Genomic DNA, 25,037 nt, shown 5'->3' with positions numbered 1-25,037 from the left:
ACTGATCATCACTGATCACTACTGTTCAGTTCTCTTTATTACTGATCACCACTGATCACTACTGTTCATTACTGTTCACTACTGTTCAGTACTCTTCATTACTGATCACTACTGTTCAGTACTCTTCATTATTGATCACCACTGATCACTACTGTTCAGTACTCTTCATTACTGATCACCACTGATCACTACTGGTCACCACCGATCACCACTGATCACTACTGTTCAGTACTCATCATTACTGATCACTACTGTTCAGTACTCATCATTACTGATCACCACTGATCACTACTGTTCAGTTCTCTTCATTACTGATCACCACTGATCACTACTGTTCAGTACTCTTCATTACTGGTCACTACTGTTCAGTAATCATCATTACTGATCACCACTGATCACTACTGTTCAGTTCTCTTCATTACTGATCACAACTGTTCAGTACTCATCATTACTGATCACTAATGTTCAGTACTCTTCATTACTGATCACCACTGATCACCACTGATCATCACTGATCACTACTGTTCAGTTCTCTTTATTACTGATCACCACTGATCACTACTGTTCATTACTGTTCACTACTGTTCAGTACTCTTCATTACTGATCACTACTGTTCAGTACTCTTCATTATTGATCACCACTGATCACCACTGTTCAGTACTCTTCATTACTGATCATCACTGTTCAGTTCTCTTCATTACTGATCACCACTGATCACTACTGTTCAGTACTCATCATTACTGATCACTACTGTTCAGTACTCTTCATTACTGGTCACTACTGTTCAGTACTCTTCATTACTTATCACCACTGATCACTACTGTTCAGTTCTCTTCATTAATGATCACTACTGTTCAGTACTCTTCATTACTGATCACTACTGTTCAGTTCTCTTCATTACTGATCACAACTGATCACTACTGTTCAGTACTCTTCATTACTGATCACCACTGATCACTACTGTTCAGTTGTCTTCATTACTGATCACTACTGTTCAGTACTCTTCATTACTGATCACCACTGATCACTACTGTTCAGTACTCATCATTACTGATCACCACTGATCACTACTGTTCAGTACTCATCATTACTGATCACTAGTCTTCATTACTGATCACCACTGATCACTACTGTTCAGCTCTCTTCATTACTGATCACAACTGATCACTACTGTTCAGTTCTCTTCATTACTGATCACAGCTGATCACTACTGTTCAGTACTCTTCATTACTGATCACCACTGATCACTACTGTTCAGTTCTCTTCATTACTGATCACTACTGTTCAGTACTGTTCAGTACTCTTCATCACTGATCACCACTGATCACTACTGTTCAGTTCTCTTCATTACTGATCACTACTGTTCAGCTCTCTTCATTACTGATCACTACTGGTCACCACTGTTCAGTACTCTTCATTACTGGTCACCACTGATCACTACTGTTCAGTACTCTTCATTACTGATCACCACTGATCACTGCTGTTCAGTACTCTTCATTACTGATCACCACTGGTCACCACTGTTCAGTACTCATCATTACTGATCACTACTGTTCAGTTCTCTTCATTACTGATCACTACTGTTCAGTACTCTTCATTACTGATCACTACTGGTCACCACTGTTCAGTACTCTTCATTACTGGTCACCACTGATCACTACTGTTCAGTACTCTTCATTACTGATCACCACTGATCACTGCTGTTCAGTACTCTTCATTACTGATCACCACTGGTCACCACTGTTCAGTACTCATCATTACTGATCACTACTGTTCAGTACTCTTCATTACTGATCACTACTGGTCACCACTGTTCAGTACTCATCATTACTGATCACTACTGTTCAGTTCTCTTCATTACTGATCACTACTGGTCACCACTGTTTTGTACTCTTCATTACTGATCACCACTGATCACTACTGTTCAGTACTCATCATTACTGATCACTACTGTTCAGTTCTCTTCATTACTGATCACTACTGGTCACCACTGTTTTGTACTCTTCATTACTGATCACCACTGATCACTACTGTTCAGTTCTCTTCATTACTGCTCACTACTGGTCACTGCTGTTAGCTGTTGTTCATTAGCATACACTGCTGTTCACTATAGTTTATTACTGCTCACTGCTGATCACTGTCTAGTGTGAAATGGTGTACAGCAGGGGGTTGCACCCAGACAGAGCCCTCAGGATGGCAGTTCAGGTCTAGGCAGTGGGAGAAGGTGCTAAATATCTCGTGTTGGGCCTTGTGACAACAGCGGTGCACCAGTGTGCTGGATGAGCTTTGTTGTTTGTCCAGTTGCTGGTAGAGACTCAGGCTCAGGGCGGTCCAACATCACATGATGACCAGGAGGGTCCTGGAAGTCCTGCAAGTGACCTCCAATGAGCAGGAACCAGTGCACCAGCACACCACATAAGTATCAGGGATTCATCACCCAGATCCTGAAGACGCCTCCTGGATGAGAGCTGGATTCCTGACAGCCTTCACCAGCATTAGTGACAATTTATTACTAAATCAGAACAGGACTCATCTGGATTATGGTCGAGGATAGTATGGTTTTATTTATTGGAAAGAAGTGTGGAATGTTCTGTGGTAGATAGATCAGCTGAACCTGAACCAGATGTTGTTGATGAGGATGATCAGCCCAGATCTCCTGGTTCTGGATCTCTTGATAGGAATCCTACTGTCACTTTAAAGGTCAACATGTGAGTGTGAGTGTGTGTGTGTGTGTGTGTGTGTGTCTGTGTCTGTGTCTGTGTGTGAGAGAGAGAGAGTCTGTCAGTCAGGTCTTTAGGGTTCCCTTGATGGTATTAATGACATCCATAAAATGAAAAATGGAGAATTTGTGTGTGTGTGTGTGTGTGTGTGTGTGTGTGTGTGTGTGTGTGTGTGTGTGTGAGAGGAGCTTTTGTCCAGAGGCTGGTCAGTTTTGCCTCTTTAATGACTCCTCCCACCTTAATGAGCTAACGAGGTAATAAGAAGAGCTCATTAAAGCAGATGTTTGATCAGGTGTGTGTGTGTGTGTGTGTGTGTGTGTGTGTGTGTGTGTGTGTGTGTGTGCTGGGGGTCAATCATATTTCACGTTTTAAGAGGAACCAGCAACAGAGCAGGATTCTCTGAGCCATCAGCCTGTCGGGACACATCAGGTAAAGTGTCCCGTGTCCAGTGTCCCGTGTCCAGCTGGACGGTGACCCGTCCCTCTGTTGTCGGGACGGTGACCCGTCCCTCTGTTGTAGGGACGGTGACCCGTCCCTCTGTTGTAGCGACGGTGACCCGTCCCTCTGTTGTAGGGACGGTGACCCGTCCCTCTGTTGTAGGGACAGGATGGGATGTTGATGGAGGCCGCTGATGGAGCAGCAGAACCAGGGGAACCTGCTGGTGGTTCCGCTTGCTGAACAACTGCCTGACTGTTAATCTGCTGTAAGACTCGTTAATGACATCACAGGTTATTACCGGGCTCAGATTGAACCCCACCAATCTCTGACAGGACTTAATTAAATGCCCACCTGAGAAGGGGGGGTGGAGGAGATGGTCTCAGACAGGAGCTGTTAGCGGCTAATGTTAGCATGTCTCTAATGGATTGTCTGTGTTGAAATTTTGTTCAGTGGGGTGTGAATGCAGTTGGCATGGTAACCGCTTATCACACATTAGCAAAGGTTGTATGAGGAGAACCAGAACCCAGAACCCAGAACCCAGGTCAGAATAATGTTTATTTAAAACACAACTAAAGTTGCTTGATGGTTCTGTGTGGCTCTCAGACAAGCACCAGGATTTATACACACACACACACACACACTGATACACACACGCACATACACACACACAGACACACACTGATACACCCACACACAGATACACACACACACACACAAAAAGAGGATCTCGTGTGCTGCAGTCGGCCTCCTCAATGTTCTCCATCTCCACCCAGATGATCCAACAGAATTCCCTCAGAGGGTTCTAATCTCATCTGTTGGCTGCTCCATCACCAGTCTGTGAGATTAACACACACACACACACACACACACACACAGTAACACCATTAACCACAGAAACACAGATATACACACACAGATGTGCACGTTTAGTTACACATCCACACGCTCACACATTAATACACAGATACACAACCTTCAGTTGTGTTGTCCTCAGCAGGTTTCAAACCCAGTTTGACACCTGTGTGACCTCCCACGCTGCTCCCGTGATCACATGACAGCCTCCCCTCTCATTGGCTCTTTTGTGCTTTGATGTTTCCTGGCTACCTCTGGTCAATGACACTTCAGATAGGTCCTGGAAGGTCCTGGAGAATCCTGGAACTGTCCAGGGACCAGAAACAGATGGAGTTTAAACCCAACAAAGGAAGAGGATGGACACAATCCAGTGTCTGTTTATCAGAGGACACACACACAATCACACATACATGCTCACACACACACACACACAGACACAATCACACACATACATGCTCACACACACACACACAGACACAATCACACACATACATGCTCACACACACACACACAGACACAATCACACACATACATGCTCACACACAGACACAATCACACACATACATGCTCACACACACACACTCACACACTCATACACACACACATGCTCACACACACACTCATACACACACACATGCTCACACACACACTCATACACACATACATGCTCACACACACACTCACACACACTCATACACACATACATGCTCACACACACACTCACACACTCATACACACATGGGCAGCGCTGTTAGGTCACGGAGCTGTAGGACACCATCTAACGTCACCCCTCAGCAGTGCCTCAGGAGCTGAGGGGTCCTACCGGGAGTGGAGACAGGACCATGGAGCGGGCCAGGTGAGAGGCCCGGTTCCTGTAAAGTTCCTGGCCCAATATTTACCAAGGATTCCTGCAGTGGAAATGTGACTTCTGTTCATTTCCAAACTCTTCGTAATATCAAATCTTTCATGAGAGCTGACACGTGTGCCTATTTTAGTGTTTTCATGAGTCTCAGGGTCCAGAAATGTTACATTTGGAGAGAAGAATATCAATAAAACACAACAATCAGAATCTGGCCTCGTCGGCTGGTTGGTGTCCATCGATGTGCTTCTCATGATGAATTTGTTCAACTATTTTTATTCACACTCGTTTGTTGCTTGTTGTATTATGTTATTATTATGTATTATATTTTACATATAGGTTTTAAGCTTTTAGTTCCTGATTATGGTCATTGCTATCCTGTAATCTCCTTTAATCTATGCTTTTGACTTGTTAATACGTGCACATTTCCATGTAGACGTGCCCCACGTGTGCGTGCGTGCCTCTGTGCGGGTGTGTGGTACACTGGTGCCACCTAGAGGACCCGGAGTGTACTGCAACAGGCTAAAATACCCTCTCGTGTCAAGTCGCGTTTCCACTTTCTGGAACTTGGTTTCTTTTGGTTCCTTCAACGGTCCGGGTGACTCTTTCCTGGACCTTTATGGACTTGGAGTTCACGTATTTCCCAGTATCCTATTGGCTGGCTCCCTTCTGACGTCACACTATTTGAATTTTGAGTTGAAACGCCCCGCGTGGATCCTGAACTCTGTCCACGGGTATTTCCGGTCCGAGGTTTCAACCAAATGGACTCAAAATGATCCCGGTCCTGACAACTTTTGGCGATGCTACAAACGAGCATTTTATTTTCATCGTGTGATGCTAATTCCATGATTCCATTCTAATGTGTCTTCTGCACGTGCGTTTTTTATATTGGCGCGTGTTCCTTCTGGTTAAGATAGCAGCTAATGTGCTTTTAATCTGAAAACCCGCTGGAGATACAGGAAGTGTTGCAGTTCCAGTCCAGCCCGATGATGTTGTAAATGTGCCCCTGTTGACCGGAGGGACAGAAAGTTGCCCGAATCGGTCGCCGACGGTTCCGATGCGGGTTTAACACCGGCTGGTCGCGTCCCCGCCGCCCGCTTCATGCCCAGCAGATGTGGATAGGAGCTAGCGCAGTTAGCCGTTAGCTTCCTGTTAGCTGTGCCAGGATGCAGTGTCTGGTGAGGAAGAGACGTCCGGAGCCGCCGCTGGAGCCCTGGAGCTGCTCGGCGGTCAGTGGTGATGAATGTCCCCGGCGGACGTGTCCCTGCGGACCGTTTGACCTTTAAACGAGAGTCCTTATTTAAAATGGGACAGACTCGCAGATGAGATTATTTGGGTCCAGTTTCATTTCCGGGTTGTGTTTTTGTTTCAGAAACGGGTTTGTACCGAAGCAGAGGTCCGCGCACCAGAGTGTCCAATGGACACCTCGCAGCCGTCCACTGGGTCCAGTCAGCAGGACCAGCAGCAGGTGATGGAGCTCACTGGTAGATCAGGAACATGTCGCAGGTCGATGACATCACGGCTCTGTTTGAGGGCAGAACCTCCCTGTTTATGTGGATTTTTGGAGTTCACAAACTGGTACCACAATAACAACCAGCTCCACTCAACAGGTTCCCTGTAATAGAACAACACTACACGTTGCTATGGTAACATGTTAACATGTTGATTCAGGTCAGTGCAGCCCAGCCCAGACCTCCACTTTGCTGTCCCAGATGTCTTGGAGGAGAACCAGTAAGTACCTGACTGGTTCCCATCACACACTATCTGACGACCACCAGCTGTTGCCACAGTTGGTCTAACCCTTGACCCCTAACCCTCTAACCCTAACCCTCTACCTCTAACCCTAACCCTCTAACCCTAACCTAACCCTCTAACCCTAACCCTCTACCCCTAACCTAACCCTACCCCTCTAACCCTCTAACCCTAACCCTCTACCTCTAACCCTACCCCTCTAACCCTAACCTAACCCTCTAACCCTAACCGTCTAACCCTAACCCCCTAACCCCTCTAACCCTAACCCTCTAACCCTAACCTAACCCTCTAACCCTAACCCACTAACCCTAACCTAACCCCTCTAACCCTAACCTAACCCCCTAACCCCTCTAACCCTCTAACCCTAACCATCTAACCCTAACCCCTCTAACCCTCTAACCCTAACCTAACCCTCTAACCCTAACCATCTAACCCTTTCCTTTCTTGTTGTGGACATCTTCCACGATGACTCATCATCTTCCACGATGACTCAGCATTTGCCACGATGACTCAGCATCGCTGACAGTCATCATTACTCACCCATTACGCTGCATGTTGCTTTGATGTGTAGCTCGTGGTAGGATCAGTAACTGCTGGTCACTGATGATTTGTGTTTTCAGGGTCACATTAACCACATCGTTAACCAGTGAGGAGACCAAAGCAGCGAAGGATGTTGGCATCTGCGACTTCGGACGTCTGGCTGATCGGGTGCCTTTACATTACAGCGCGAGCCCATCCATGCTAACGTTTCTTATTGCTAGCTATCATGAGCTAGTGTGTCCTTTATTAGCAAACAACTGAGGCTAACCTCTGCGTATAGCTAACTTTATTATCTAATTTCATTACCAGAATCATTTCAGCTTTAGTCAAAATGGAAACACTCCAGTATTTGATACATCAACCCGAGACTAAACGTACTTATGCGCCTTAGCAGAGTGACGACAGAAATCAAACGAGCCAACGAGTGGCCCAAAACTACCCGAAGAAACAAACCGATGAAGAGATGGACTGAATCTGTCCAGATGGAACACAAAGCAGAATAATCAGGCTTTAATGTGGCCGGCTTAGACTCCGCCCACCACCTGACCTGAAGCCCAGACGGGGTCAAAGGTTGTGATCCTTAAGTCACGTCTGCTTTAGGTTTGATTCATGTTATTATGGGATTAGACCTGTTTTTATGAACTGCCAGAAACCTGTTGTAAAGTCCTGGATGGACCTGATGTCGGCTTCCAATCAGCATTCTTCTATTATGATACAGTATTTTGTAGTAATCTAAATGTAAAACATTACAGAGAATTCTATTTTTGATGACACCTGTTTGGGAACAGTATTTGTACTTATTTAGAAATAAAACATGACTCCATTTGGTCTGAGCTCAGTTTCATTCAGCCTCAAAAAGCATAAATACAGATGTGACTTGACTCCTCCCACCCAGCTGTCAATCATTCCTTCAGGTGAGGTCTGGCTCTTTTGGCTGCTGGAGCTTCACCTGTTCCAGCAAGAGGAGCACATGAGTACGATCGTCTTGGCAACGCTGACCTCAGCAAAGGCGGCGGCCGGGTCCGGACCAGAGCGCCACAGTGGGCGTGTGGGCGGAGCCATGGTCAGGCGTTCACCTGTCAGCCGTCATGTTGGCCAATATGAGGAAGCGTGAGGACTTCTTCTCTCCCCAACCTACCGTCTCCAGCAGCGGGCGGCGCCTCCTGCTGTCCGCTTGTGTTCGTCTTCACGGTGTAGACGATCCCCGACGCCGTCTTCCTGCTCTCTGATGACATCAGCGACGAGGTCACTCTGTGATCAGGTGCAGTGTGAAGCGCCGGCAGGTGTCTTACCTGCGTGCAGGAGGACGGCTCGACAGGTGGAGGAAACGGCCTCTTTAGCGTCGCCATCAGACAAACCCAACAACAACGCTCTGAGGCAAAGGTGAGGAGAACACACACACTCACTCACACACACACACCTGGGGATGTCACACACCTCCCAGAGCAGAAGGATACAAGTTGATGATGTCATACGGTCCCCTGAGCTCCAGAGGCTGAGGACACACGTTACTGATTAGTCACCTGATCACAGATCAACCGACCCGTGCTGACCCACCTGTTCCGCTTGGCTGGACAGGATCACGTTCTGGAAGACAAACAGGTGAGTAACCACGAGGGTCAGCGAGGGCGCCTGTGTCACTAGATCATGTGATCACATAACTGATAAAAGTATCTGACTTGAATTCAGACAAGGGGGGGGGCATGCAGAGATCATGCAAAACATTTACAACAAGAAGATGTGAAGGGTTCCAGGTTCTCCGGGACATTTAGACTGAAAAAGGAAGTGTGCTGGGACAAACAGGAAGTACCTTTCCTTTGCATGTGTCCATCAGAGCATTAGCATTAGCAATGGTGTAGCGCCTCATAGTGGAGTCTCTGATGGAGGCAGAGTAGGACACCTCAAACACCACGCCTCTGTCCACAGCCTGCACACACACACACACACACACACACACACAGGACACACAGGTCACACACACACACAGGACACACAGGTCACTCACACACACACACACACACACACAGGACACACAGGTCACACACACACACAGGACACACAGGTCACTCACACACACACACACACACACACACACACACAGGTCACTCACACACACACACACACACACACACACACAGGTCACTCACACACACACACACACACACACACACACAGGACACACAGGTCACACACACACAGGACACACAGGTCACTCACACACACACACACACACACACAGGACACACAGGTCACACACACACACAGGTCACTCACACACACACACACACAGGTCACACACACACACAGGACACACAGGTCACTCACACACACCACACACACACACACACACAGGACACACAGGTCACACACACACACAGGACACACAGGTCACTCACACACACACACCACACACACACACACACACACACCACACACACACACACACACACACACACACACACACACACCCCTCTAATGATGCATGTTTGTTTGAACTGGAGATGATCTTTATGTGTAAATACAGCATCAGTGTCCCTGAGTCCCCCCAAAGCCTCTCCAGCAGCTTCCATCCCATCTCCTCAGCTTCCATCCCATCTCCTCAGCCCCCCTCCCATCCCATCTCCTCAGCTTCCATCCCATCTCCTCAGCCCCCCTCCCCTCCCATCTCCTCAGCTCATCCATCCCATCTCTCAGCTTCCATCCCATCCCATCTCCTCCGCTTCCATCCCATCTCCTCAGCTCCCATCCCATCCCATCTCCTCAGCTTTCCATCCCATCCCATCTCCTCAGCTTCCATCCCATCCCATCTCCTCAGCTTCCATCCCATCCCATCTCCTCAGCTTCCATCCCATCCCATCTCCTCAGCTTCCATCCCATCTCCTCAGCTTCCATCCCATCCCATCTCCTCAGCTTCCATCCCATCCCATCTCCTCAGCTTCCATCCCATCCCATCTCCTCCCCTCCCATCCCATCCCATCTCCTCCCCTCCCATCCCATCTCCTCTCCTCCCATCCCATCTCCTCAATTCAGCCAATCTCCCTCAGCTTCCATCCCATCCCATCTCCTCAGCTTTCCATTCCCATCTCCTCAGCTTCCATCCCATCCCATCTCCTCAGCTTCCCATCCCATTCCTCAGCTTCCATCCCATCTCCTCAGCTCCCATCCCATCTCCTCAGCTTCCATCCCATCTCATCTTCATCCCAACGTGCCTGGACACAACTGACTGGGACATGTTTAAAGGGGCCACACATGATCTGGATGAGTACACGGACACTGTGACCTCATATATCCACTTTTGTGAGGAGCGCATTCTACCAATGTGCACTAGGGTGAGTTACTCCAACGACAAGCCTGGTTCACTCCGAGACTCAGACAGATCAGGAAAGAAAGGAAGCAGCGCTGAAAAGTGGAGACAGAGAACTGCTACAGAGGCCAAATACCGGTTTAGCAAGGAACTGAGGAGAGCTAAATCTTGTGTGTTCGGAGAACTTCAGCAGCAGTTTACTGCTAACGACTCTGCTTCTGTGTGGAGGCCTGAGGCAGATCACCGACTACAGGCCTCAGGCTCCAGAGGGTCAGGACGAGGAAGCCCTGTCCAGAGCCTGTCCCTCCACTATGCCCAACACCCTCCCCCCCCCCAGGGCCACTGCCCCCCAGGACCTCACTCCATCAAAGGCAGTCCCCTCCTCCTCCCCCCCTCCACTCACCATCAGTCCCCCCCCACATCACTTACCACCAGTTCCCCCCCCCTCCCCCCCTCCACTCACCACCAGTCCCCCCCCCTCCTCGCCCCTGGCCCGGACGGCGTGTCTCCCTCCACCCTGAGGCACTGCGCAGAGGAGCTGCCTCCTGTCTTCACAGACATCTTCAACTCCTCCCTGGAGTCGTGCCAGGTGCCAGCCTGCCTCAAAACCTCAACCATCGTCCCTGTCCCCAAGAAGCCACGGATCACTGGGCTTAACGACTACAGACCTGTGGCGCTCACCTCTGTAGTCATGAAGTCCTTAGAGCGCCTTGATCCTGCCACACCTCAAGTCCATCACCACCCCCCCTCCTGGATCCACTGCAGTTCGCCTACAGAGCTAACAGATCTGTGGACGACGCGGTCCACCTGGCCCTTCACTCCATCCTGCAGCATCTGGACTCCCCGGGACCTACGCCAGGATCCTGTTCGTGGACTTCAGCTCTGCTCCAGGACCAGCTGTCCCAGCTTAGTGTGCCTGACTTCCCTCTGCAGGTGGATCACTCACTTCCTGACGGATCGGAGGCAGTACGTGCGGCTGGGGAAGACTGTCTCCGACTTCCGTCACCATCAGCACCGGATCACCCCAGGGCTGTGTACTTTCCCCCCTCCTCTTCTCCCTGTACACTAACTGCTGCACCTCAAGCCACCAGTCTGTCAACTGATCAAGTGTGCGGATGACACCACCCTCATCGGGCTCATCTCCAATGGCGACGAGACTGCCTCCAGGGAGGGAGGTGGCTCGACTGGTGTCCTGGTGCGGACACAACACCTGCAGCTGAACGCTCAGAAGACAGTGGAGATGATTGTGGACTTCAGGAAAGTCACAGCCCCCTTTTCCCCCCCCTTGCCCTCATGGACTCCCCCATCACCCTCGCGGACTCCTTCCGCTTCCTGGGCACCACCATCACCCTGGACCTTAAGTGGGAGCCAACCATCAGCTCCCTCATCAAGAAGGCCCAGCAAAGGATGTTCTTCCTACGGAAGCTGAGGAAGCTCAATCTGCCTCCCAGGATGTTGGCGCAGTTTTATATACGGCCATCATGGAGTCCGTCCCACCCTCCTCCATCCTCACCTCCTCACCCTCCCTCCTCCATCCTCACCGTCACCTCCTCCATCCTCCCTCCTCCGTCCTCACCCCGCCACCCTCCCCTCCTCCCATCCTCACCTCCTCCATCCTCCCCTCCTCCACCCTCCCCTCCTCCATCCTCCCCTCCTCCATCCTCCCCTCCTCCATCCTCACCTCCTCCACCCTCCCCTCCTCCATCCTCACCTCCTCCAATCCCCTCCTCCATCCTCCCCTCCCTCCATCCTCACCTCCTCCATCACCCGTGTGCTATGCTTGGTGCCACCGTCAGGACAGACTGAGGCTGCAGCCGCGTCGTGCGCGCTGCCGAGAAGGTGATGGGCTGCAGGCTCCCATCCATCCAGGACCTGTATATCTCCAGGACCCGGAGGTGTGCAGGTCGGATCACGGCCCGACCCTTCCCACCCTGGTCACGGACTGTTTCTTCCCCCCTCCCCTCAGGCAGGAGACTACGGTCCATTCGGACCAGAACCTCCCGCTACACTAACAGCTTCTTCCCCTCTGCCATCAGGCTGCTGAACACCAAGTGACTTATCACTTAAGCACCATGTACAGCAGCCAGCCGGACTCATAAACAATACATTACCTCCTCATGGACCTGCACTATTTCTCACCACTCACTATTTATGTAAATACTGTATATAAGTCTTATTTATTTTATTTATCTTATTCTAGTGTGGTGTTGATGTCTAATGTTATGTTGAATGTCGCAGCGGCACACCACGACAAATTCCTAGTTTGTGTAATACTGTGTATTACATGTACAATGGCAATAAACCTTCTTCTGATTCTGATCTCCTCAGCTCCCATCCCATCTCCTCAGCTCCCATCCCATCTCCTCAGCTCCCATCCCATCTCCTCAGCTCCCATCCCATCTCCTCAGCTCCCATCCCATCTCCTCAGCTCCCATCCCATCCCCTCAGCTCCCATCCCATCCCCTCAGCTCCCATCCCATCTCCTCAGCTCCCATCCCATCTCCTCAGCTCCCATCCCATCTCCTCAGCTCCCATCCCATCTCCTCAGCTCCCATCCCCTCTCCTCAGCTCCCATCCCATCTCCTCAGCTCCCATCCCATCCCCTCAGCTCCCATCCCATCCCTCAGCTCCCATCCCATCTCCTCAGCTCCCATCCCATCCCCTCAGCTCCCATCCCATCTCCTCAGCTCCCATCCCATCTCCTCAGCTCCCATCCCATCTCCTCAGCTCCCATCCCATCTCCTCAGCTCCCATCCCATCTCCTCAGCTTCCATCCCATCTCCTCAGCTCCCATCCCATCTCCTCAGCTTCCATCCCATCTCCTGCGTGTGAGAGGCTTCCAGGACACCAACACCTGTAGCAACTCACTCCGTTAACGGGGGCTCTCTTGAAGGTGAAGGGAAGTTCTCCGTCACCGGAATAACGATGATGTCAACATCCAGTGACATGCAGGCAGCCTGGACACAACACACACGTCAGTGCAACACAAGAGCTACACAACAAGTGAGTCGGAGAAACTCACGTGGAAGAGTTTTTCTGTGGTTGGCTGCACGGCAAGAAGGTCAAAACACCGATATTCAGCAGCCGTGGGCCTCTGAACACACACACACACACACACACAGTCACAGGTGCACAGGAGTACCTGGACAGGTAAATGTGGGTTTACTGACAATGACTCACAAAGTGACTCGAGTCTGACATCACAATGGTCAGTCGGTTCAGCACTCTGATTGGGCGAGAGCGACCCTGAAAACGAAAGACATGGTCGTCGTCGTCATCATCATCATCATCATCATCATCCTCCTCCTCCTCCTCCTCATCATCCTCATCATCATCATCCTCCTCCTCCTCCTCATCATCCTCATCCTCCTCCTCCTCCTCATCATCCTCATCCTCATCCTCCTCCTCATCATCATCATCACCTTAACCTGAACCAGCGGCAGGTCATCGATCATTGGTGCAGGCGTAGGGATCTCCTACAAAGAGAGGAGAGCTTTTAATACCCGAGTCTTTGCTCCCTCACCCGATCTCACCCGATCTCACCTGTTTGCTTTTGGCGGCTGGTTCAAACACGTAATTGATGGCGACTGTAGAGAAACCCACTGAAACACAAGGATCTTTCATCTGCTCATTGACAAAACATTACCAATGGAAGAAGCAAAGTTAGAACAGATGAAACGTTATTTGTATCGGACCCAACTAAAGCACCACCACGAGAGCCGGGGAGCGGCAACAGAGGGGCCGTTTAGGCGGGAAGGAGGCGACCAGACACGGACACTCACGGTTCGCTGCCTTCTCAACAAGGTTCCTCAGGTGGTTCCGATCCGGCGTGGAACACACGCTCAGGTCCATAAACAACCGACATGTTACAATCCGTCTGCTGCCGCCTGTGCGGAGCCGAATGGCCTGCTGGGATCTGTAGTCCATACTACCATCCGGGTCATGGCTGTATTATATCCGGTTCTGAGTCGCCTCGCGCGCCGGTACGGTCAGTTTGACTTTATTCTTTCTTTCAGGTTTTTTTTTTTAAGTTGCTTTACGGAACAAATTTCCAGAAATATTATAGTGGGTTTTACAACATGTTTTCTCTGATAAAGATTAAACTGCAACAGGTGCGGATAATAAGAGATATATAAAAATATCCGTTTGCACTATATTCTCCCCCACTTTCCAGCAGCTACATTATATTAGGTTACATTTTTAGTAGCTTTCTTATTTTCTGTTTTTAGCTACCGAGTAATACAGTCCAGAGAGTCAATGTCAGAGGGTTGTTCGTGACCTTCTGGAGGAGGATGGTGGTGATTTTTATCCTCACTTTCACCTTTTTCTGGGGTTCCAGACTTTGGTTGTTCAGTTGTCCGTAGTTGGTTCTTTCTTCTCTGTATTGTCAGCACAGATGATCCAGTATCGGACCAGCGGCTCAGCCCGGTTCAGCTGTTCGGAATGATGATGGTCCACCCTGTGAAGTTCCTGCTGTCGGCTGCGAAAGCGTCCTCTGACGCGCTGCTGCTCAGCCTTTGTCTCCAGGATCAGGTTCAGTTCTTCACAGGAACGCCAGGGAGGAACTTCACGCGTGACTGACTGATTCGTTTGTGCTGCAGGAGTTTAAACAAGGCTGAAGGAGGATGATGACGTTTGTGCCGAAGCTCTGCAGCACGCGCAGATTTTCCTCTTCCACCGCCTTTCTCCTCTTCTCCAAAGCTCTGAGCGTGGAACCTTCAGAGCTGTACCACTGATGTACGCAGGTACTGACAGAGTCGAGTAAGGAACCTGGTGGGGAACCTGCTGTAAACACACAGAGCGTCAACGTTCCCGCTGTAGAACAACCAGATATGGCACAGAAGCCCTGACGGGGACTATGATGACACATGCTCCTCTGTGTGTTTTAGATATTCGAGCCATCCTGGAGAGACTTGGTTCTGACGAAGCCAAGCTGAAGGAGTCGGTTCTGATTGGCTGCTCTGAACAAAACCAGGTTCAGTTCTGTCTGGATGTCGGTAAGCCCTCTTGGGAACTGGTGAACTGGTCTCCGCTGGCATTTCTTGGACTGCGTTTGGTGTGCAGGAGAACTGGACCAGGGGTGGCGCTGGAGGAAGCATTGGATGGGACGTTTGTAGACCTGAAGAAAGGCTTCTTTGATCTGAGGAGGTCAGAGGCTCCTCTGTTGGCCAAGGTGCAACACAAGCTCTGAATTCTGTGTGGTTTTGAGGGACCCAGCAGGACTGAGGAAGGTGGCTAACGGTCATTTAGCCCCGTAGGCTCAGGCGTTGCTGCGCTGGCATCTAACAACTGGATTCTGTTCTGCCACCGGTCGGCCAACCTGCCCAAACCAGGCAGGCAGTCAGAGAGTCGGGGGCGGGGGCGGCACCATCTACTACCCCCCAGGTAGGTCTGCTCAGAACCACAGTAAATGGGGGGGGCCCCCAGTGTGAGGGGCCCTACTGAGCACGTTGGTGTCGGGCCTCTTCCAGATGTCTCCGGTCGTGATTGTCCTGGTATCCGATGGAAAACGGTGCCTCTTGGGTCGCCAGCCGTCCTTCCCCCCCAGGGATGTACAGCGCACTGGCTGGATTCTGCGAACTGGGTCAGTGCACGTCTCCAGTTCACCCCCTAGCCATGTCGACACACCTGAGTCAAGACCACTCTGTGTTCCAGGTGAGTCTCTGGAGGAGACGGTGAGCAGGGAAGTGGCAGAGGAGGTGGGTCTGGAGGTGCACAACATCTCCTACAGCTCCTCACAGCACTGGCCCTTCCCCGCAGCTCGTTGATGCTCGGCTGCCATGCGCTGGTTAGCCCCGCCCACTCTCAGGTGGGTGCCAGGAGAGGATTCAGGCCTTTGGAGGGCTATCTACCTGTGATCTTTGTCTGTTATCCAGGTGAATGTTGACCACACCGAACTGGAGGACGCTCGCTGGTTCACCTTCCATGAGATCACCTCTGCCCTTCAGGTGAAGGGTCTGTGGAGCAGAGGCCACGCCCCCCCCCCTATGGCTGCCCCCCAAACACGCCATCGCAAACCGCCTCATCACAGAGTGGGCGGAGCTTCAGCGATGCAGCCAGAAGGCGGACTAGTACAAATGGTGTTACCTCATTGGCCTCTCCGGGTCCTGTCTCAGTGATCACGTCTGATCAGTAATCGAGTCTCAGTGATCACGTCTGATCAGAAATCTAAGTCCCAGTGATCACTTCTGATCAGTAATCTAGTCTCAATGATCACGTCTGATCAGTAATCGAGTCTCAGTGATCACTTCTGATCAGTAATCTAGTCCCAGTGATCACTTCTGATCAGTAATCCATTCTCAGTGATCACGTCTGATCAGTAATCTAGTCCCAGTGATCACGTCTGATCAGTAATCCATTCTCAGTGATCACGTCTGATCAGTAATCTAGTCTCAGTGATCACTTCTGATCAGTAATCTAGTCCCAGTGATCACTTCTGATCAGTAATCCATTCTCAGTTATCACGTCTGATCAGTAATCTAGTCCCAGTGATCACGTCTGATCAGTAATCGAGTCCCAGTGATCACGTCTGATCAGTAATCAAGTCTCAGTGATCACTTCTGATCAGTAATCGAGTCTCAGTGATCACGTCCGATCAGTAATCCATTCTCAGTGATCACGTCTGATCAGTAATCCATTCTTAGTGATCAACGTCCGATCAGTATCTAGTCCCAGTGATCACGTCTGATCAGTAATCTAGTCCCAGTGATCACGTCCGATCAGTAATCCATTCTTAGTGATCACGTCTGATCAGTAATCCATTCTCAGTGATCACGTCTGATCAGTAATCCAGTCTCAGTGATCACGTCCGATCAGTAATCCATTCTTAGTGATCACGTCTGATCAGTAATCCATTCTCAGTGATCACGTCTGATCAGTAATCCATTCTTAGTGATCACGTCCGATCAGTAATCTAGTCCCAGTGATCACGTCTGATCAGTAATCAAGTCTCAGTGATCACTTCTGATCAGTAATCGAGTCTCAGTGATCACGTCCGATCAGTAATCCATTCTCAGTGATCACGTCTGATCAGTAATCCAGTCTCAGTGATCACGTCTGATCAGTAATCCATTCTCAGTGATCACGTGCCCTTACCAACCAGTCTGTCGTAGGTCCAGGCGGGGTGCTGATTAGTCACATCAGAGCTGATGGTTTAAACACTAGAATGAACCAGTTATTTCAGCCTTTTTTGACTAACAGAACTTTTCTACACACACTTAACCCTTTATTAATAACAATTCATTTTTATTAATTCAGCCATATAACACATGATTATTTTCTATAAGTAACGGTTTCATTGCAGATCTAACTACTATTTTAGTGAATCTTTTTTAAAATTCATAACCACCATTGAGTTTCGCAGCTGTTGCCATGGGTGACCATCGTTTCACACAGCTGAAAACTATTAAACTATAAAAGAAATTGGCAATAGAAGGCAGAGCCAATAAGAAACTGGTGATGACAAAGACAGAACTGGGGAGGGTTAGGGTTAAGTTACGGAGGGCATCTTGTAGATCACAATTTTATGCTCCACTGAATGTTATTTTTCATTTTAAAACCTTCACATTTTTCTGTGAATTTACCCCTCTGATAAAAGAATTTGCCTGTATAAATAATTCCTTACATTTGTTTAATATTCATTTCCCTTTACAAACAAAGTGTATCCTTGTTATATCCACAGGGATTTAAAAAAATGAAGATCCTTGTAGTTTATAGGCCATGATCGATGCTAATGATATCGATGCTAATGATAGCACCAAGTATTGCTTTTAATCAGATGCTACGTCAATGAAATATAAATCTGAGTACACAAACTCAAGATGTTTTTATTTGAGAATGCAAATAAATTGCAAATTGCACCGGCGATGACAATAAACCAGAGAGACTTAGTTTTTGAAGCAGTAAAATATTAATTAACTAATTAATTGTGACGCTAAAGGAACCAATTACGGGGGAAAGATTATTTTGGACTGAGTCGTTAACGTTCTCATTCTGCTTTTACGTGTTTCCTCTTTGACCCGGAAGACATTGACATTTCACTTCCGGTAACTTCAGCGTTAGACTCGGTGTCAGCTATCTAAAAGATCTCTCTGGCGATCCTGTTGATTTTGTGCTGTAATTAGGATTGTTGCATGTTTAAGCTGTTATCGACAATGTAGTACCGATGCTCACAGTTAGCCTTCGTTAGCGGCTCTTAGCTCATACAGCCGATCACCAGTAGCTCCATGGCGGCCCTGCACACCCCAGCTGGCCGCCGTCATGGAGGCGATGGTCCACGCTGCTGTAGCCGAGCTGAAGAAGGCTGGTGGAGGGGGGCTCTTTTTTCCCGGACAAGCTTGCCGTCCGACACATGGGAACGATGGTGAGGATCGTTCCAGGATGAGCGCGCTGTAATCTCTGAAACCTGGTGTTCATGAGAATAATCATGGGAAAGTGGAGCGGCGTGACTGCTGCTAGTCTGCTGTGTTCCTCTGGTGAAGAGCGATCACAGTTTAGTCTGCTGGAGATGATAACCGGGCTTGTCTGATGCCTCCATCAGGTGCAGTTTGCTGCCGTCATGGAGACTCTGGGGAACGAGGCGCTTGGGAAGATGATGAACATTGTAGATGAAGCTGAGCTGGAGTCTGAGAGCAGGAGACCACAGACCAGCTTCCTCAACATTCTCAGAAACGCTTCCATTGGTAGGAGTTTCTGTGCTCACTTTCCTAAAAGCTTTAATACGGCAGCATGTCTTCAAACCTCCGTGACGACTCTGGAGCCCTGAACACTAACGTCTGTGATTTGGAACCTTCCAGATGTGGAACACTCCTATGGAGCTCGAGCAGAACATTCGGACCGCCCCAGATGTTCTCAGGTGAGCTCTTCATCCCTGCCTCTGCAGCTGTGATGCCTTCGCTGACCTCAGTCACATCTGTGGTGTCTGTCAGGCCAGCGAGAGGAGGCCAAGCGAGAGGAGGCCAAGCGAGAGGAGGCCATCATCAGCCAGGACAGCCCAGCTTGTGGTGGCCGTCTCCATCAAGGATGAAGATGGAAACACTGACCTGGGAGCCATCGCTGAGAGTCAGTTCCAAACCTTTCCTGTTTCAGCCTTCCTTCACCATTGATGTTATTGGTGCTCGGTATCTTTTTGATTTCTTGATGGCCTCATCCTTTCGGGGCCGTGGGGAGGGTGCAGGAGCCCATCCCAGCTGCATATGGGCCCCTCAATCGCAGGGCTCCATGTGAGCAACCCAACTATTGATCAGTATTTTGATACAGAAATGAGTCCTTTGTGAAGATGAAATTCTCAAATGTTTCACTTTCTTTAATCTTCAAAGCCTATTTCTAATTCACCCATTTTGAAATCATTTATTTCTTAATTTTCCTGCTGCTGTTCCCAGATAATAATGTGTCAAATATGACGTTCTGTTCTGACAGGAGCTCAGGTGGAAGACAGACGGAACCCGTGACCTCTGACCTGCAGGTCAGCGGCACCGGGCCCGGATTTGTCACATTGGGATACTTTGCATGTGCAGCATGTGGGAAGTTGTTCACAACTGAGAGGAACTTAAAGGCCCATCACAGCATCCACGCCGGGGAGAAGCCTTTTGGCTCGGGCCCAAAGTCGCGTCAGCAGCAGAGCGGCGTGCGGGTGCACGTGGACCGGCGTCCGTACGCCTGTCAGCAGTGTGGAAAGTGTTTCTCCAAGCAGATGCAGCTGAAGACGCACGCCATCATCCACACAGGAGAGAAGCCACACGGCTGTGAGGTGTGCGGCCGCCGCTTCAACCTGCGGCAGAACCTCAAGCGCCACGCCCACACACACACGGGCCAGAAGGTCTTCGTGTGCTGTGTGTGTGGGAAGGGCTTCACCCGCGCCGTCACACTCAAGACACACACCGCTGATCCACACGGGCCAGAAACCCTTTCAGTGCGATGAGTGTCCCAAAACCTTCCGGCACGCCGTCAACCTCAAGAAACCACTCCAGGATCCACAGCGGCCTGCGACCTTTCAGCTGTGACCTCTGTGGGAAGAGCTTCCGCCAGGCGGTGAACTTGAAAATCCACCAGAGGACCCACACGGGCGAGCGGCCCCTTCGGCTGCCAACAGTGCGGTAAAAGCTTCAGCCAGCAGAGCAGCCTGATGTCGCACCGGCGCACGCACTCCCAGGAGCGGCCATTTTCCTGCACCTTCTGCCACAAGACGTTCAACAACGCCAACAGCCTGAAGCTGCACCTGCGCATCCACACAGGTGAGAAGCCGTACGCCTGCGACGTCTGCGCCAAGACCTTCAGCCAGGGCAGCCACCTGAGGACGCACAAGAGGCACGTGCACGCCGGCGGCAAGCAGTTCATCTGTGACCGCTGCGGCAAGACGTATTCGGACCAGCGCAACCTCAAGCTGCACAAGTGCACGTACGCCTGAGCAGGACGGCTTCTGATTGGACGGGCTGGACCGGTGACTCCAGCAACTAAAATTAAATATTTTTAGCACTTTGAGTGATTGGTTGTCATTTTCTCACATCACCAATATTAAATCATATTATATATATGTGTGTGTGTGTGTGTGTGTGAGAGATATTGCCCTCCAGAAATGGAAAATGAACAATTCTCACGCAAATGATTTGTGACTATAGGTGGGTCAGCGGGAAGTTTGTAGTGTCAAAGGAACAGCAAAAGTTTTTATTGTAATAAATGTCTGTAATGATGATGTGAAGGAAGGGTTGGCAACACTCGTCTACATTTAAAAAAAAAAAAGATTCTGAGCTGCGACAGTCTGTAAAACCTTAATTCAAACTAAAACAAATTTTCACATGTCAGCATATTTTTGGCTTCAAGAATAGTTTTCAGTCAGACTTTAACATTCCGTGGCCCTTTTTCGGGTTCCACGGTTCCTAACTTTAGTTTTTAATAGTAAAATAAAAAAAGGGTCGTTTTGTTTGTGGCACTCTGACCTCCCGTCGGTAGAGGCGCTGTGGTTTCCGGCTGCTGCTGTGACGTACTTCCGGAGGCACCGGTCCTGCGCTTCTGTCTGAACACGCGTGGACAGAAACAGATCCACGCAGGCCGAGAAAAGGGTTCCGAAGCCGCCGCCATGGGTCCGGTGAGTGTCGGGGTGTCTGCGGACAAGTTGAAGTTGTTACTGCGGAACTTTTACCGACTGACTAACCGATAATTATGACTATTAGTGATGATTTGACCTGAACACCCGCAGCCCCCCAGGTTCCCTTCCAGAATGGTTCATATATCATGCAGAATATTTGCCATGCTTGGTGTTTAAGTGGCGAGACTTGTATTTAATTTACTCTTCTAAAGTACCGACTGTATATATTACATCTGGAGGAATGCGGGGGTCTTTATTGGAACCGGTTTGTTTCTGCTGTTTATCTGGTGTGATGCTTCAGCTCTGTTGCTTGTGTGTTATGGTTACGTTATTAATTGCTGATTATTTCCTGTTCTTCATCCCAAAGCCACGGTCAATCAAAGAAGCGGGCGTCCGACGTTTCGCCGCACTGCCTAAGACAAGTGGCATGAAAATGGAGAACAAGCTGAAGAAACCGGCAGCTGAAGCAGCAGAACGTTGCCAAGAAGCAGCGTAAAGAACAGAAGAAGCTGCGCCAAAGCAGTGACGGACGCCCACGGCAGGACGCCACAACCACTGGAGACATACAGGAAACGGCCTGGTGGGCACTGATGTGTGGGCTGGACCGCTGCAGGACTTTCAGCTTTGTGGAGTGAACTTCATGTCCCATGATGCACTGCTCACCTTTGTGTGTTCTCTCAGAGGAAGAAGAGGAGGAAGAGGAGTTTTCTGGACAGTATGCCTACAGACATGGTGGATGAGGATCAAGAAACAGATGAGCGCCATGGCTCGGTCAGCCGTCCTTCATCACCAGAGACCTTGTCGTCATGGTAACAAAGGTTCACATATAATACTGCTCTGAAGCTGTTTGGCTGAAGACGCACTGATGCATCCATTTACGGCGTGTTAGCGGGCCCAGTGCATGGAGGGAAGAGGAAGCAACCCGGAAGAGTGGTGCGCCAGCTATGAGAAGATTCCAGGAAGATGGTTGCGGACAGAAGAGAAAGAAGTGATTCACCTGCTGCCCATTCAAAGATCAGACGGGCATCATCCCTCAGAGCATGGAGCGAGGTACCGTCCTCCACTTCTGATTGATCCAAACGGGAAAATAGCCAAACTAAACTAACATTCAGAGATCTTGATGACCTGAACGAGCACAGACCTTCCTCGTCTTCGTCTGTGGACTCAACCTGGTGGTCAGTAGGCATCATCTCAGGACGGTTCCTCTCTGGAGGCGGAGCCTGAGGCTGCGCCCACTCAGGAGATCAAAGCCTTCTTTTAAACGTGCTCCGTCGTTTGTTACGTGTGTATTTCTGTTACAGTCATTAACCTGCAGCAGGACGATGAAGATGACGATGAGGAAGAGGAGGAGGTGAGTCCAGGTAGGAATGAGCCTCCGAGCAGAGCTTTGGGGGGTGGGGGGGTTCTGGAGGGGTCGGGAACAGAGTTCTGAACCGGTTCTGAATGGGTTAGGGTTAGACTGTAGAGGCAGCTGTTTGGGGTCCCGGAGGTGTGGACCAGCGTATCAGGAGACGGCTCGTGGAGGTGTTGTCGAAGGTTGAGTGGTTCTAGTTGGGTTCTCCAGTGGAGGTCCAACCCGTCCCGATGACCAACGTCAGCTTGGCGATACTAATCCAGAGCAGTTTGCTTTGTAGGCCACATTTAATCTGGTCCTTGATGCATTTTCAAGAACGAGGCTCAGGACCTGGAGCCGTTAGGTGGAGGTTACCGGGTCTGAGCGTTTCTGGTTGCTGGCGACTGACTTCAAATACGACTGAGCGGCGCCGTAGACGGGACCAGCTGGCGTCCAACCACCATTGCCTTCAAACACATCTGATACTAGCTGGTGTCGGGGTCCAATACTGTTCGATACTCTGATTGGCACGGCACTGGTTCTAGTTTGGACCAGTAATGATGAGTTTAGGTGTGTCTCAGGAGCTCCGGTGGTCTCCTGATAGGTTGGTGATGAATCCTCAGGTTCAGGAGGAACAGGCCGGTATTAGTAACCAACTAACCAACACCTGCCATAATAATTGGAGGAATGTTCATTTCACATGGATAATTATAGGATAATTAAGAAATGAGTAGTTGGGGCTATAAAATTGGATGGAACATTTTGGTAGAACATTTTGACTGGTAGGAAATAAGGTGTAATGTGTCCTCCTGTGCAGAGGAGGCGCTGCCGAGCTTTGTGTCGCTGACAGCAGAGCAGAGAGAACAGCGCAGAGTCGACAACCTGAGAGAGAAGAAGGAGCAGATCGCCAGCCTGGCATCCGCCGTGGTCTCTGATCCCCACGGCAACGTAAGACACCGCCGCCGTGGCCTTCCTGCTCGTTAGTCCTGCTTCCTTTAGGGTTAGGCTCAGGTTTGTGATGCCTTTCAGATGAAGCGTCTGAAGGAGCTGCGTGGGATGCTGATGGAGCGTGACCCCTGTGTGGCGGTCACCATCAGGAAGCTGGCCATGGTCTCCCTTATGGAGATCTTTAAAGACATTGCCCCAGCTACAGGATCCGACCTCTGACCTCCGCTGAGGCGGCAGTGAAGGTAACGCGAAGGTCACCTCGCCACCACGCTCACCTTTGCTGATTAGATCGGCCCAAACCATCACTAACGGCTGCTTCTAAAGGTTAAGAAGCAAACTCAGCAGCTCCGTGAGTTTGAAGAAGGTCTCGTTAGCCAGTACAAGTTCTACCTGGAGGACCTGGAGCAGACCATCAAGGGTCGGTAACTATGGCAACAGCCAGGAGGGGCGGCAGCAGCTGACTGACTGTTTCCTGTGAGCAGACTGGCAGCAGCAGAGAAGAAGCGTTGCCAGGCGGTCAGCCTGCAGTCCTACTGCAGCCTGGCTGAGGTTGCTGTCCGCTGCCTCTGTGAACTCCTGCTCGCTCTTCCTCACTTCAACTTTCACAACAACATCATCGTCATCCTCGCCCCGCTGATGAACAGCACCGCTCCCAAGGTGAGCAGGGTTCCTGCCGTTGCCAGGGAGACGAAGGTGCCCTCGTGATGCCTTCAGGGTCTGTGCTTTGCAGGTGTCAAGTTTGTGTCGTGACGCATTCAGGAAGCTCTTCCAGCAAGATAAAGTGGGCGGGGCTTCGTTGGCTGCTGTACGCGTTATCTCTGGGCTCACGAAGAGCAAGAACTACAACGTCCATCCGGAGGTGAACAACATGGTTATTACAGGTTAAATGTCAGGTGACCCGGTGACCCGTTGATGGCGGGTTGTAGTGGTTACGCCCTGACAGATGTGGCGTCCCTGTGGTGTCGTGGTCAGGTCCTGAGGACCCTGCTGAGCCTGAGGATCAAAGAGGTGCAGATGAAAAAGGACCTGGAGGACTCACAACCACAAAAGAAGTTCATGAACAACAAAGACAAGAAGAAGAACCTGTCAAGGATGCAGAGGAAGGTGTGGCTGTTGCTGACCAATCAGAGATGGAGAAGGAGCTCTAACCTCACCTCACCTCCCTGTGTGTGTGTGTGTGTGTGTGTGTGTGTTGTGTGTGTGTGTG

General features: G+C 50.0%; 3 protein-coding genes, 1 long non-coding RNA gene and 2 pseudogenes across 5 annotated transcripts; 4 read left to right on the top strand and 2 right to left on the bottom strand.

Annotated features, from left to right (window-relative positions):
* Positions 1-3,699: 3,699 nt before the first annotated feature.
* LOC115252589 (uncharacterized) lies at positions 3,700-5,506 on the bottom strand. 2 transcript variants are annotated; one of them, XR_003890924.1, is made up of 3 exons: positions 4,750-5,506; positions 4,133-4,317; positions 3,700-3,994 (listed from the first exon to the last, which is right to left on the bottom strand). It is a non-coding gene; the product is annotated as an uncharacterized lncRNA (long non-coding RNA). The 2 variants fall into 2 exon arrangements; XR_003890923.1 differs by having other exon boundaries at positions 5,402-5,506.
* A 2,481-nt stretch (positions 5,507-7,987) lies between these two features.
* On the bottom strand, positions 7,988-14,330 carry LOC115252584 (ribonuclease P protein subunit p30-like). Its single transcript, XM_029847951.1, is given in 13 exon segments — positions 7,988-8,111; positions 8,301-8,387; positions 8,455-8,534; positions 8,620-8,657; positions 8,720-8,749; positions 8,973-9,089; positions 13,335-13,372; positions 13,375-13,423; positions 13,489-13,560; positions 13,647-13,712; positions 13,895-13,942; positions 14,010-14,068; positions 14,249-14,330. Coding segments are annotated over 13 exon segments (801 nt in total). The 5' UTR covers positions 14,319-14,330; the 3' UTR covers positions 7,988-8,064.
* A 748-nt stretch (positions 14,331-15,078) lies between these two features.
* LOC115251279 (nucleoside diphosphate-linked moiety X motif 13-like) lies at positions 15,079-16,631 on the top strand (the record flags this gene model as incomplete). Its single annotated transcript, XM_029842949.1, is given in 11 exon segments — positions 15,079-15,172; positions 15,332-15,463; positions 15,531-15,544; positions 15,547-15,639; positions 15,725-15,851; positions 15,900-16,006; positions 16,008-16,050; positions 16,122-16,223; positions 16,226-16,275; positions 16,343-16,446; positions 16,448-16,631. Coding segments are annotated over 11 exon segments (957 nt in total), but the record flags the coding sequence as incomplete, so codon positions are not given.
* A 2,094-nt stretch (positions 16,632-18,725) lies between these two features.
* LOC115251231 (zinc finger protein 696-like) lies at positions 18,726-20,386 on the top strand. The gene is made up of 5 exons (XM_029842802.1): positions 18,726-18,767; positions 19,006-19,147; positions 19,262-19,320; positions 19,394-19,530; positions 19,884-20,386. The coding sequence occupies exons 1-5, from the start codon at positions 18,726-18,728 to the stop codon at positions 20,383-20,385; spliced, it is 882 nt and encodes a 293-aa protein (XP_029698662.1). The 3' UTR covers position 20,386.
* Positions 20,387-20,420: 34 nt separating this feature from the next.
* Positions 20,421-20,976, top strand: LOC115251214 (zinc finger protein 239-like; annotated as a pseudogene).
* A 970-nt stretch (positions 20,977-21,946) lies between these two features.
* LOC115251206 (nucleolar complex protein 3 homolog) overlaps positions 21,947-25,037 on the top strand; it is a 4,825-nt pseudogene continuing 1,734 nt past the window's right edge.

The sequence above is a fragment of the Takifugu rubripes genome, chromosome 1 (genome assembly GCF_901000725.2).
Source record: "Takifugu rubripes chromosome 1, fTakRub1.2, whole genome shotgun sequence".
NCBI classification, from domain to species: domain Eukaryota; kingdom Metazoa; phylum Chordata; class Actinopteri; order Tetraodontiformes; family Tetraodontidae; genus Takifugu; species Takifugu rubripes.
The sequence above is the reverse complement of the archived record's forward strand: the minus strand, read 5'-3'. Positions and strand labels throughout refer to the sequence as shown.

Excerpts from the sequence above, each read along its gene's own strand:
- LOC115251231 (XM_029842802.1), top strand. The coding sequence starts at position 18,726 with ATGGAGGCGATGGTCCACGCTGCTGTAGCCGAGCTGAAGAAG. Across the intron at positions 18,768-19,005 it reads CTGTAGCCGAGCTGAAGAAG|GTGCAGTTTGCTGCCGTCAT; the intron begins GCTGGTGGAGGG and ends TGCCTCCATCAG. Across the intron at positions 19,321-19,393 it reads ACCGCCCCAGATGTTCTCAG|GCCAGCGAGAGGAGGCCAAG; the intron begins GTGAGCTCTTCA and ends GGTGTCTGTCAG.